This window comes from Mixophyes fleayi, chromosome 2 (assembly GCF_038048845.1).
Source record: "Mixophyes fleayi isolate aMixFle1 chromosome 2, aMixFle1.hap1, whole genome shotgun sequence".
In the NCBI taxonomy this organism is placed as follows: Eukaryota; Metazoa; Chordata; class Amphibia; order Anura; family Limnodynastidae; genus Mixophyes; species Mixophyes fleayi.
The window spans coordinates 13,755,619-13,770,653 of NC_134403.1; the positions used below are offsets into that span (position 1 = coordinate 13,755,619).

Here is a 15,035-nt window from a genome sequence, read left to right on the forward strand (position 1 = left end):
ATGTACATCATTCCTACAATTAATTTCTTACTGGAAGTTCAGTTTCATCCTGTCACCACTTGTCTGAACCACTGATTGTAAACCTCTGTGATCAGACTCTGTCTATGGGACTTGCCCAGAGAACTTTTGTATTCGTATCAGTAAATGTATGTTGGTATGGGATACACAGAACTTGTTTTAGTAACATGCTGGAATGCTTTCACTGAGCAAAATAGCTCGAAAAAGACACCAGTCCATCAAGTTCAACCTATTTTGGATCTCCTGCGATCCCTCTCTTATCCCTCACTTATATTTGAAATTGATCTAGATTAAGCAACCGCCAATATGTTTCAATCAGGAAAAATCCCTCCAGACCCAATATTGCAGTCCTATTTTTTCTCTGTATCCACTACTATCCTTCATTGTAATTAACGGTCGTATTCCCTGGATACACTTTTCCGCTAAAATTTGTCTAACCCTTTCTTAAACATATCTATTGAATCTGCCATCACAACCTTCCCTGGCAATGAATTCCATATCTTGACTGCCCTTACTTTAAAGAACCCCTTCCTTTGCTGTTTGTGAAACTTCCTCTTCTCTAACCTTAGGGAGTGACCACGTGTCCTGTGTATAGTCCTTACGGTAAAAAGTTCCCATGAAAGTTCTCTGTATTGACCCTTAATGTATTTGTACATAGTAATCATATCTCCCCTTAGATGCCTCTTTTCTAAAGTAAACATGCCTAAACTGGCTAACATTTCCTCATAACTTAATGACTCCATACCCTTTATCAATTCTGTCCCCCTTCTCTGAACCCAAAATATTTGTATAATATCTTTTTTAAAGAGTGGTGCCCAGAACTGTACTGCATATTCAATATGTGATTTGTTAATCATATAAGTTTCCTTTGCAAGAGAATACAATGTCTGTACTCATGGTTGCAGGTCTAGTACATCCAGTCCTCTGGATAAATCTAGTGTCAGCCACGTGCACGTGTCCTTTCGTCCTTAGGGAAAACGCCATCAGGTAAGTATTTATGTTCTGAAATAAACAAAAAGTGTATCCTAAAGGTGCACTGTGCAGTATTGGGTCTCTTATTTGAAATGCACATGTACCAAGTAATTGGAATAAAGCATAACTTTTATTTATAAAAGACAAAAGGTTTGATTCTAAAAAGAAGCGAAATATAAATGTGAAAAAGTGAAAATAAAGTGTTTTAAAACTTGCCGTGCGTGACTCTTATTCCTTATTTATATATAATAATAGAACTCCTTATCTTAAATGATCAGCTTAGGGGGAAGTCAACCTCCAAATAAGCAATAATTTACATAAATATGTTGATATTCCAGTAATATTGTCCCATATCAGTAATTACTGGAAAAAATGTATTGGTTCAAATCGATTATAATCCTTTTCTGAAATCATTTAAGCAACCAGTATAATATTACTGCAGCAGCTAAATAACACTTACACTGGGTAATTAAAGCCGTTTGGTTTAAGATCCAGCTGACATGACAAGTTGTCATGTCAGCTCGATGTCATAATAACAGCATATAGGATTTATAAGATGAATTTACCAACCTCGTGATTCAATTATATCTTGGTGTGCTAAGTCGTTTTGAAATAATCAGCTTAAATGGGAGGATTACTTTCAACTTCAATGCTATTGTGTTCTTAAGTGTAATCTGCATAAATATTGTTATGTTTAGTAGGTGCGATGTTACCTCAATTGCAGGGATGTCTTGCATAGGCAAACCGAGGGAGGGAGGGGGTTTCCTAGTGCCTGGAAATCCCCCTTCAAGCCTGGGGCACTGTATAATTGTGCTTCACACGGCTCTGCTTGAAAAGGGAGAGCTGCGTGCACCTAACAGTAGTGCGCGCAGCATTGCTCATGTATATTAAGGGGATAGGAGGAGTTGGAGAGCAGCCAAACACTCTCTAAAATTATAGCCACCCCCATGCATGCTGGTCACGCCCACTGGCAGCGTGGTGTGGAAACCCCCCTCCCCCCCTCTACAAATCCTGCGCTTGCCCCTGCCTTGTAACCAAACATGCTAATTGTTCAAAATCTATACCAGAAATTCCCTTTCATACGTTCTAGCAGTTCTAATATTGTCCAAATCAACCTCCCGTCTTCCTCCACATAATTATAAACTCACCACAGGATGCCCTTCTGCTGCATGTAATGCCCCCTAATGCCCCTTTAAACTGAACTCAAGAACTGCCACAGTTCATAGAACTAAACTGAAGTGAATTCCAATGAATTGTTCTGGAGGTCGCTGTAAATGACGGGAATGAAACCGCGAATCACGTCAGGGTGTATGCAACTATTGCATGATGGGACTGTGACTCATTTTTTATCCAGGCCCTAGTACAGGTGTATTGTGGGTCGTCCGACCCCTGTACCTATGAATTTATTAAATGTGTTTGGAGGTTCAGTCGATGATCCAATCCTGGAACAGAATGTGATCTAGAGTCTCTTGTAATAACACAAGCAGGAACTGTCACATTAGGAATCCAAGAAGGTCTCTAACCTTGTGTAAGAGTATGCTACTAGCATAACCATGAGTATTACTTATACAGCAGCAGAGAATGACTCCGCTCCATATGCAGAGATTCACAACGTGCTATACAGTTTCTGAAACGTTACTAAATCAATCCTTAATATAGCACAATGGCAGATTGTCAAATGTCATGCACACTGATCGTCAATATTATAATGTCATATAGCGACATATTCTATAGATGAGGAGGAACAGACATTTTACCTTAACTTGTCTTTAAAATTTTCATTCTGTGTACTCTATATTCTTTAACACACTGCCATATCTCCTATTACTTTCCAAACTCTTAATCGCATTTATAGAATAGATATCATGTTGTCGTTTTTACTGTTTTGTTTTTTGGTTCAACTGAATCAGAGGAATGGAAAGTATAGAACCATAATTTTTTTGCAGAAATAGACTCCCAGAAGTGTAGGAAAAGAGTTCCTGTTCATAGCAGAGTGCTGATTACAATTGTGAAAAGGTGTTTGTAGCTGTCACTCTGAATAGTTATATGCAACTGTAGTCTGGAGATTGTGTGTGAATCCTCACATTTTCATGCCCAGAATGTGGGAGACGTTTTACGAAAATATTTACTTTTGTTAGACGTCGGAAGATAACACTCCAGCGATAAACCCTTTAATTGCACGGATTGTTAACAAACGTTTCACCCAGAGATACAAACCATTTGTGTGTTTTCAGTGTGGCCTTTGCTACTCTGATGGCTCATCTTTGGTTCACTATCAAAGAATTCACTCCAAGGAAAATCTTTTGTGTTCTATGTGAATGAACAGACATTCAGATACATATTAAGGCTTTTCAACTCCCAAATTCTCCATCTTGTCTCATATCCTTGTCCCTATGGCAGCGGTTCAACGACATTTACAATTTTATACATTTATAAATTAGCCATAATATGGTGTGTAACATTAAATATATTTGAACTCTGAAGTGAAAGCGCCTCATTCCAAAACACATTATTGTATAATGAAACTTCTCTTTGATTGTGAACTGTAGAGAAGTAGGTGTAATCTCTAACTTTAGGGTTAGCTGTTCTCCATACATCATATAATCCAAATTCGGCCAAAAGTCTACCCGGAGCCATATCCGAGATGGTAGAGGATTGTGACTGTTTTGATCCTGGTTTTAGAGATCTGTCTAATTTGGGTTCCACTACTAGATTGAAATCACCCATTATCACCAAACTGCCTCTTTTAACCTTTTCAATCAATGCTAAAATATTTTTCAGGAAGTGAAGTTGTCTGGAGTTAGGGGCGTACAGTGACACTAAAGTTATCCATTTCTCATTCAATTGTCCTATAACTATCAGATATCTACCCATCTTGTCTTCCACTGTAGTATAAAGTTTAAAAGAACATTTAGAGCTGAGTAGGATGGCAACTCCGCATTTTTTATGAGGGCCATTTTCACAGTATAATAAATAGGGAAACGCCGGTCCCTGAAGACAGGTGGGGCTTTGGCAGCAAAGTGTGTCTCCTGGATTGCTATTATGTCAGCTTTCGCTTTGTGAAATGATGTTAACGTAAGTCTATGTTTAGCAGGGGAGTTAAGTCCTCTAGCATTTTGAGACAGAAATGTAACCATCACTTAAAAGGGGGGATTAGAGGTATTACAACTAATATACAATCTGTGAGGTCAAATATGACCTGGCCTCTTAATTGAGTCAAAGTAATTGTCTTCAGGTGCTGTGTTCCAATGGGTAAGGGGAGGGTCAATAGAGGGGGGGTTATATATCCCCTTTGGGGGTGGGGAAACAAAAATAATCCCAAATATAGGATTAACATTTTTGCCGGAGAGGGGAAATACCGGCATAATCACAAACTTGGGGTGCGCGGCCTGGGCCAATCGGCACCACCGCCCTCATGTACAGCCCAAACCGTAACCTGTCTAAAGACGAATAATCACATAAAGAGATATGAGCACACATCAGAAACTATCTAAAAGTATGGATATATAGCAATAACCTAACTTTACAACTGAGGAACCTGCTCAATATACTGTAGAAGGACCTAGAACCGTTCGTCTAAGTCTCCAAAGTCATTGGATACAACTTAAGGACACTCATCTAGGGCCCAGAAATAGTCGGATGGACTTGGTAAGTACTTGCTCCAAAGGATATTTCTGTATTGTCTTTAAGGAGAGGAGTCCCCGGAGAGTTTGTATTGCTCTGACCGACTATTTTCATTATCAGAGGAAGAATGTGTACTTGGGTCTCAGTCCAAATAAGAAAGAGCTCAAACCGAACTAGGGAGTTCCTCCCGAGACGGAGAATCTCTACGTCTCGATCCCCCCTGAGTAGACCAATCGTTGGAGATGTGGGTTCTAGCTTTGGGATCAGACTGTGTAACCGGAAGGTTCCAGGATGTTAAGAGCTTTGTCCCTTCCTCCACTGAGTTTATGATATGTAGCATGTTGTGTCTGTGGATCAATAGTTTCACTGGGAACCCCCATCTGTAGGAAATATCATTACTTCTTAGAGCTCTAGTGACTGATTGGAAAGTTCTTCGCTTCGCTACTGTGTGTTGGGAAAAATCGGGGAACACTTGAATATCCTGTAGGAGATCTGTGCCCTCTGCTTCCCTGGCTACCCACAGGATACGTTCCTTAATATGGAAGAAGTGGATGCATAATAAGGTATCCCTGGGAACGGTGTCCGGAACTCTCTTATTTTTAGGGAGCCGGTGTATGCGGTCAATGGTTAAGTCTAATATGGAAGCAGAAGGGAGAAGTTTCTGAAACAGATTTGTGGCAAAGGATGGTAAATCTGCATTTGAGATCTGCTCTGGTATTCCCCGAGTTTTGAGGTTGTTGCGACGCGATCTGTCCTCCATATCCGCCATCTTATCCCTCATGGTGGCGACCTCTGCCTCCAGTTGTTCATGAGATGTAATTAGCTCATTATGTGAGGAGACCACCTCTTCTGCCTTGTTCTCTAGCTGGACCATCCTGGAACCTAATGCAGCCACCTCTGCTTGAATGGCTTTCATGGAGGCTCTCAGTTCCGAAGATAAGTCGGCTTTCAAAGAAGCTAATAAGGATTGCATTGACTTAAGCGAAATTGGTGCCTCGGGATCGGTCATACGAATAGGGGACTCCGGAGGCGGGGTAGATGTCGAGGCAATATCCAGCTGTTCAGAGTCATCGCCCAGTCCACTCCCCGTTTCCCGAAGGGGGGACATAGATCGCTGTTTGTTTTGTCTAAAGAAGGGTAGTTGCGCAGTTGTGTTAGGCGGATTAAGCTTTTTGATCTTTTTGATCCTTCTTGGAGTCATCTGGGTACGTTGTCAGGGCACTTAGTTTAATGGGAGTGTCAGTCAGATATGCAGACTCAACTTTGCAGAAGCTCTGGAGGGAGGTAACCAGACGGAGCTCTATATTGTTATAGATAAGGAGGTCAGTTAATTACCGGGTGATCCTTCCACGTTACACTATTGACACAACATGAGGTGTGATCCCATGATTTAGTCGTGCTCAATCTCGTATAGTAGGGCACATGCCGGCGGTGGTCAGAACATCTTGTAATTTACATGCGAATATTAGCTGAAACTGGATTCACTGTCATCTGACAGCTGTCACCCAGTCAATACATTGCAATAAAACATATGACCACTAGATGGCGGCAGCCCGCAGCAAATAGGGCTGATCTTGGGTCTATAGAGAGATTCCAGCCCGGGTACTGAAAGTGTTGGAGCAACTACTTTGCAGCATTTAGTAGATCACTTTGAAGGGCCACATTATGCAATACCAGAATGACTTAGGGAAGAATATGACAGATGTCACCTTGGGTCCTATAGTGGTACAGTAGACCTGAGCTCACCGGGGATAACTAGCTGGGCCCGCAGGGGGAGAAACACTGACCCTGTCTTGATACAGATCTAGCTGAATGCTTGAGTTGTGAGCCTGTAGCAGGTGTCAGCAGAGGAGCCGGATTTTGCAAGTGGCTGTGTTTCTCTTGATTGAGTGGTCAGAGGGCTGCACTTTGCTTTGCTGCACTTGAGAAGGTGGGCGCTTTATTCTTTTAGTGTAAGCCCCAATGCAGGGATGCCGACTCTGCTCAATTCCATCCGACTGGAAGTCCTGCGGCGAAACCGGAAGTGGAGGGTCTGCCGGGCAGCTCTTAATTTTAGCCCAGGGACTCTGCCGGAAATAGGCCCCTTATCACGCCGTACGCGCTCCGAACGGCTGGAAGCCCGGAAAGGAGCCAGTGGGGTCGGAGGGGCTACCCAGGCAGGAGCTAAGCAACCACTGGGATGTCAGCAAGCCCAGCTTATGAGAGGGCACTCTGCGCGGGATATTCAGCCGGCTGCAAGCGATCTTCCCAGGCAGTGCTTTTCCCTTTTTTTTTTTCCCTTTAAAAAAGGGGGAGTCGCCGCAGCAGGGCGATGGTAGGCCTTGTAGGACCTTTTTTGGAGGATATATTGTGTCTTCCCTTTGATTGTATCTACTTCCTGCACACAGTGCTGTAGGCTAAATCAATAATCGTTACAGCCTATCAGTTTCACTAGGTACCAGTGACATCAGTGAGATATGTGAGGTGATAAGGTCCATTTTCATAAATCATCATCTTCTTCATCATTTTATTTTATTTCTATGGCTTCACGGAATCCGCAGCGCCACATTTTTTGAACATTGATTCATCCCAGAAATTGCAGCTTCTGTGTTACTTTAAAATGTTGTTAATTTCTTCCATGACCTATAGGTGACACTGTTGCTATGACTGTATATGAGGACGGTTAGCCTGTGCCTAGACACACTTTAAAGTAACATACTAAAGAGGAGAGACATAAGATATAGTCAATACTGTGTATGTTTCTTTATCAAATAAAATGCAATGTACTATGGTATTCATTTACTGAACATGTAAACTCATTCTTTTGATGGTTTGTTTTGGACTGCTTACTAATTGCTGTGTTAAGTGCATTGAACGGTAGTTTTTCTTTTATAAAAACACATAATAACCAAATTGATTTTAGCAACCTTGTTACATAACTCATTGTGTATAATTTAATGGGAGGTTGTCATTCTTACATGTTTCTTTCAAATTAATTTTAAAAAATCAAACACATTTCTACTTTACTGAAGCATATGTAATACAACAAAGGTATTTGGTGTGCATTTAATTGTTATATAAGTGTTCAGTTGTCAATAAAATCTACAAATAATTGTTGTAAGAAAGAGGAAGCAATCTTAAAACAAATAAATATAACAATCTGGATGATCAGCAATAAGCAGTATGAAGTACATTTTTCTCTCTGCTTTTTTGACATAGCTTCGGTTCAAATCAAAATGTAAATGACCAAGTTCACTTTGCATAATTATTGGAAGAATATTGGGAGAACGCCTTAATGTTAAAAAAAATCACAGGAATTACGAGGTGGTGATGTAGTAAAAATAGCATGAAGTTTATTGCAGTAATCAAGAGCATCCATATAAAACACAGGCTCTGAAGTAATGCAGGGATGAATAATCAGCCATAAGATAATGCAGGAATAAATGCAGTAATATAACAGTATTTGTTTCAAAACAGATATATAAACAGACTTTGTTGTAATCCAGAACTGTAAACAGTGACTCTGAGTAAATGCTGGTTAAGATTTACACAGATCCTGAGGCAAATGCAAGAATATGAACAATGTTTCTGAGGCAATGCTGGTGCACATTAACACAGAGTCCAGTGATCATTACGAATCCCCACAAGAGAGCAATAGATAGTTACTGCAGTACGTGCCTACACACATATATGCAGTGTTAATGATAAGCGCAAGCAACAACTGTCGTTTTGTAAACATATATGGGTATTTATAATGCAGCTGGTGCCATCTATAATATGGGATATACTGAGCGTGGGCATATTTCTTCTCTGGTTCTGTTTCAGATATTGCCTTGGGTTTTCTTAGCAGCTCTCTATCAGGCCTATGTAAGGCTCTTTTGGGTGTGGCAAACAAACTAGCACTAGTTAGATGCAAGCCCCTGTACCTGGCGGGTGAGTGCATCTGATTTTAGCTGCATTTTAATACTATTTAAAGCATATAAGACAGTGTAGGACCTGCATCAATGAGGTGCCCTTGACGCTGGAATGCAGGCTTAAATGTTTTTATCAAAATACCTTATGTTTTCATTTTGCTAGATACACACATATATGCAGTGTTAAGGATAGGTGCTGGCAACAGCTGTCTTTTCATGTCTGGGGATAGTTGAGCTATATGAATAACGTGCTGATGCAAAACCAAATAACAGGAGGCAGAAGACAAATGCACGCCGAGTCAGTAACCAGCAGACTTGTATGATGCAAATCCAGGTATCAGCAGACAAATGATTGCTGAACCAGGAAGTACTGATGCAAGGTCAGGAGTATATAGAACACAGATACAGTAACCAGGAGGCTCACAGGACAGGTAAAGGCTTATAATGTGCAGTCTTCCAATCAGCGCTCAGAGGAAGACCCACCTGACTGAACTGCATATGAGATCTGAGTAACCAGCAGAAAGCAGGACAGATGAAAACCAAACATCTCATGACCAGGAGTGCTTGATGGTGGTGTTATAGGGTAATTAGAGGGTCTTCGAAGAAACTGCTGAATCGTGAGGTGGGGTATGCCACTATTGAAATGGAGTGTTTGGCCAGTGAAAATCTTCAATCCTATTTCTATGGACAACATTTTACTGTGGTCATTGATCATAATCCATTAAAGCGGCTACAACACACATCAGGAGAAAATGGCAGACTATTGCAGTAGAGCCTTGCACTTTAAATTTATTACTTTCATATTGTTCACAAGCAAGGAAAGGCCCTCAGCAATGTGGACAGATTGTCTCGGCAGGAAGAGCCGGATCCCCGAATTCACCTCTGGTTACCCCAAGAGACTGCAGGACCAGGAGCCAAATTGTGGGGACATGGCCTGCTGGTAGCCTGTATGGACAAGGGGAATAGGAATTGGCTGGATCACTTAGAAATAACTTATAGTATACATTTATTTAAATTAGTGGTGCACTCTGCCGATGTATATCATTGCAAATTTACTGATTTTTGTATTGGAAATGTATTGATTTCTGAGACAGTATGCCATGTGGGAGGAAATTTGTTTTTTTAACCTTTCTGAAGGAAATCCCACGCTAATTAAGTCTTTTCATCTTAGAGTGACCAACACATCTTTTTGTTATGGCCTGATGCTTTTCTGCACTAAGTCCCTACGGGTGCAGTTCTAAGTTTTACCCACTAGTGGCCGCTATGAGGATTGTGTGTCCTCACTCAGCTGTTTAGTGTTTTGCTGATCATCAGACCATAAAGACTGACCCGTGGCAATCATTCCCTGCTGGTTCATTGTTTGCGTTACAGCTCTGGATATCTGCATGTGTTTCAGCTCTGGAACCCTGTTTATGTTACAACTCTGGATTTTGCTATTTATAATTACCTGGACTTTGGACTCTGATTTCACTCTGACTTCACTCTGCATCTCTGGAGCCTGGCAAGTTTAAAAGACTTTTGTTTTGCATATTATTTCTGGACATTTTGTTTCATCCCTTGCCTGGCCCTTCAGCCACTGAGATCCACCCCTGCCTGTATTCACAATAAATATTTAAGTTTACCAGCATCATTATTTCTGTGCAATTATATTGTGGAATATACCTGAGAGCCGTGACACTTTTTAGCGTGAATACACAGCAGGGGGGTCATTACCTTTTTATCCTGTATATCATTATCCTACATGAACAAATCAACAACAAGTAATTTGGGAGATTGCATCCTAATGCTAGACATTGAATGTAATATCTCAGACCTTGTGGTGCCAGATAGGGGTAGGAGTCTGGGTTACCCCCTGCCAACATGTGTGCAGAAACAGTACTTAAAGAGCTGTATTTTGTATTTCAACTGTAATAGTATACCATCTGTGCTTCTGGATGATCCCTAGTATATCCAAGTAATATGTAAAGGTTCTTTTTTTGTATAATCTCTTTTTATTGAAGTGAAACAGCATATACATATGTATGCAACAGTAATAACACATAAATATATTACTTCAAGCATTTCGTTGCACATCAACAATTGCAGGTTCACCTAGAGTGGCGTATATCTGCTTAACCTTTCTTATAGAAATAAAAATAATAAAAGAAAGTAGGGGGGATAGGGGATAGAAAGATAGAAGGGGAGGTTGGGAGGGAAGGCATGGGGGGCGGAGTTGGGTTTCATACATTCCACTGAGCAAACAACACTGTGTCTTTAAATTCTAGTAAAGGTCCTTTTAAGGACCCTTGAGTAATAAGCATCACTACTTCAAGATTCTGTCTGACACCTATTGCCTGCTGTATCCTGTGACCAACAGATAAGAAGTTACACTCTAATCCGTTTTTCCGGCTGTCCTGTGTTGAACCCAGCATCTATGTATATTCCTGCTCTGAATGTGGGAGGTGTTTTGCTGCTGAATCAAATCTCTACAAACATAAGCGGATTCACAGAGGACAAAAATAATTTGCAGCGAATGTGGATAATCTTTTACCAGCAGTCCTGATCCATAGTAAGCGGTCAGGAGGTACTAGCCAGTCGACAGCAAAGAAGTGTTACAGCACCTATACCAGCTACCCATAAGCGGTTCCATGTGCAGGTGAAGGAGCCTGCTGGTGGCAGGCGAATCCTTCTACAACTAATGCGCAATTGACATTCGCAAGTTGGCGTGGGTCTGGTTGCAGGTGACACCAGTAGGAGTCGGTTACTGACGGTGAGAAAGCGATCCAGATAAACTCTGTAAGATCCTCCTTCTCCCCAAGACCAGGTGTCAAAGTAAACCTATTTGAGCATCTGCAGACCTGTTCTTTTATGGAAGGAGAGAGGGTATGTATGAAACTTTTCCATTTTTCCACATATCGAAAAATGTGCCCATTTATTTTTCTTTATCTAAAAATGACTTTAACCAGTCCATACACGTGGTGGACTATTAGAGAGTAGGGACCAGGGGGTTGCACTAGTACGCTTACAATAGTGCCATTAAGACCCTGCTGGCATAGTGTTGGACCTCGAGACAGACCAGGCCATTGACACAATCATATTTCTCCTGCACTTGTTGAAATATTGAGGGTTTCTTGGTTGCTTTGTGTGAGATTTGTCCAAAGCGCTCAAGTCCGGCTCTTTTCCATACCGCTAAATTGAAAGCAGCCATGCCTTCTTGGAAGTTGGGCAAAAACAGGGAGTTGTATAGATTAAGTTTATATTAGTTGATGGCACAGTTTCCATGTGGTCATTAGCAGGAGATTTTCTCATACGTGTGTGGGTTCTTCCTGGTCGTGTAGATGTAGGAAGGAGACCTGGGGGTAAATGTATCAACCTGAGAGTTTTCCGACGGGTTTAAAAAGTGGAGATGTTGCCTATAGCAACCAATCAGATTCTAGCTAGCAGTTTTTAGAATGTAGTAAATAAATGATAGCTAGAATCTGATTGGCTTTTCAAACCGACCGGAAAACTCTCAGCTTGATACATTTGCCCTCAGGTCTATTTCAGGTATCACACTCTACTATAGTGAGGTGTTGGCAAAGTTGCCCTCCCCGTAAAGCCAATTCCTAACATATCTTAGCAGTGTGGCTTGACTTTATACTACTTTTTAAACTAAAGAGAGATCACTAGAGGAGAACTGATTGCTGTGTGAGTTGACTGCACTAACACACCCTCACGTGGTTCAGTGTCTCGGGCTTTCTCCCTGTCACACCAAAACTAGAATACAATGGGGCGTATTCAATTGTCAGCATTAACGCTGCAAAACGAGCGCTCGAAAAATATTACCATTTATACGGTAATATTGCGCGTAAGTACCGTTCATACGGTAATTTACTCGCTCAATTTCAGCTCGCTGCTCAGGGAGCTGCGAGCTGAAATTGATCGAGTAATTACAGTATAAACGGTAATATTTTTCGAGCGCTCATTTTGCAGCATTAATGCTGACAATTGAATACGCCCCAATATGTCAATTATTAGGGTAACTTTTTTTAAAACTATTTTATGAATTGTTCGCTTCTGCGTTAAGTATCACTGTTAGGAATCTGTTGTAGGAAAAATACTCTATAAATGTATATTGAAACAACAATAAAGTTGTTGGATTCTCTTTATGTTGACATCGCCACTAAACTTGAGAAGGACCAGCTCCTCTGTGCTGCTGTGTTCACCCCCCTTGCTCTTAAATGCACAGCAAGGGGAGGCCATTTTTGTGGGGAAAATCAATATTCATGAGGCTGCAGATTATAAATTCAGTAATGAGGCATAAGGCACCCATCATTGTGCCTTCTCCCCCAGTGATTTGATTGGTTCCTAGTACATTGATAGCCTACATTTTTTTTGTTTCAGCTTGAAAAATGGCTGCCTGTGCAGTGTATAAGTGACCAGTACACTTTCAATTAAATAAAAATATAACTATAAATATCTAAATATAGAATGACTTATTTACTTTGTTTGACGCAAGTACATTGGCATTCAAAGGACGTAGGTGTCTACACCTGTAAGGAATAAATTAAGTCACCAGATTTAAAGACTCTCTAACCCATTTTGCCAAAACGTTACGATTTGCTTTGCCGCGCCCCCGCTGCACTTTTTTCTTGAGGTTTTTTGGAAAGAATATATTGTGTCTTTATTAAACATGTTCCATAGAAGTAAATTAACTGATTTACTTACATTATAATTCTTTCTACAGGCCTGGCTGTCTCTCATAATAAAGAGACATACTACGACTGGGAGAGGAATCACAGAAATCACGGGGAGAAGCCCTACTTGTGCCCTGAATGTGGGAAATCTTTCAGTCAGATGTCAACCCTCACCAGTCACAAACGGAATCACAATAAGAAACACGTCTGCCCCCAATGCGGAAAGCGTTTCAGGGATAATCTGGTTCTTATGCAGCACCAGCAGACACACACGGACATCAAACCCTATATGTGCTCAGTGTGTGGGAAAACTTTTAAGTGTAAGGCCTATGTCTCTGCACACATGCGCGTGCACACAGGGGAGAAGCCATATTCGTGCCCTGAGTGCACCAAATGTTTTTCACAGAAAATTTCTCTTATCCAGCACCAAAGGACCCACAGTGGGGAGAAGCCATTCTCCTGCTCTGAATGTGGGAAGTGTTTTGCCGCTGAATCAAATCTCTACAAACATAAGCGGATTCACAGAGGACAAAAATAATTTTTGTGCAGCGAATGTGGACAATCTTTTACAATCAAAACACATTTTCTGATAGAGGAGAAAATTTCTATTCTAATGAGTGAACATATGAATTTACAATCTTTTTACCACCCTGAACAATTTTCCCAGGATTTAAATACACACAATGCATTGTCATAATTATATACATCCTGGCCCGGGAAGAGTTTATTTACTAACATCTCTAGAGATTTACAAAACATTGCATAGTTCTAACTATCCTTTTACAAATGCTGATATATTTTCTAGAACATCTCAAACAGAAGTTTATTTTATTTAGACCAGACATAGGCAACCTGTGCCTCACCAGCTGTCGTGGAACTACAAGTCCTCTAAGGTAGCAGGTCATTCTGGGAGATCCACATTATGGTACTGTATAAAATAGCAAACCAGATCCATCTGGCTGTTCAAATGCAGCTCTTGCCTAAATTGGCCACATTCACTATAGACATATCGAGTGGGGGTCACTAGACATACTTAGTGGGGACTACACTCTACACATACCCAGTGGGGGGTCACTCTAGACATACCTAGCGGGGGGGGGACACTAGACATACCTAGTGGGGGGGACACTAGACATACCTAGTGGGGGGGTCACTCTAGACATATCCATTGGGGGGTCACTCTAGACATATCCATTGGGGGGTCACTCTAGACATACCTAGCGGGGGGGTCACTGTAGACATATCCATTGGGGGGTCACTCTAGACATACCTAGCAGGGGGGTCACTAGACACACCCAGTGAGCAGGGGGTAGCAGGGGAGGTCACTTCAGATATACCTGGGAGGGTCACTGTAGACATACCTAGTGGGGGTTTGACTCTCCCAGGTTTTCACTGAATGTGTTGACAGCTATTTTCTCTCCCAGGGGGCAATATAAAGAAGATTGTACAAAGGTGGACGAGCCCTTCAAATGTACATCATTTCTACAATTAATTTCTTACTGGAAGTCAGTTTCATCCTGTCACCACTTGCCTGAACCACTGATTGTAACCCTCTGTGATCAGACACTGTCTATGGGACTTGCCCAGGGTACTTTTGTATTAGTATCAGTAAATGTATGTTTGTAGGGGATACACAGGACTTGTTTTAGTAACATACTGAAATGCTTTCACTGAGCAAAATAGCAAGAAAGAGGGAAATATAGATATATATATATATAGCTGTCCTGAAGCTGAAAAATAAAATACAAAATTGTAATCGCCTGGGCCCTGGTGACACCCCAAATTGGTAGGACCCCAGATGTCACTCGGAATTTCCACCATTGTTGGGTGTTCAACTTAAGTAACATTGTTGCAGCCCGTACCCCACAAATTA

The 15,035-nt window shown here is 41.2% G+C and overlaps 2 protein-coding genes across 2 annotated transcripts in view; one reads left to right on the forward strand and one right to left on the reverse strand.

Annotated features, from left to right (window-relative positions):
• LOC142140705 (uncharacterized) overlaps positions 1 to 13,831 on the forward strand; it is a 148,037-nt gene extending 134,206 nt beyond the window's left edge. The window contains exon 14 of the mRNA XM_075198513.1: positions 13,213 to 13,831. Coding sequence (XP_075054614.1) covers positions 13,213 to 13,700 — 488 coding nt within the window. The 3' untranslated portion in view covers positions 13,701 to 13,831. The remainder of the gene's footprint in view (positions 1 to 13,212) is intronic.
• The window catches only part of LOC142140704 (uncharacterized), a 233,637-nt gene that overhangs the window by 166,043 nt on the left and 52,559 nt on the right, over positions 1 to 15,035 (reverse strand). The gene's annotated exons all lie outside the window — the stretch shown is intronic.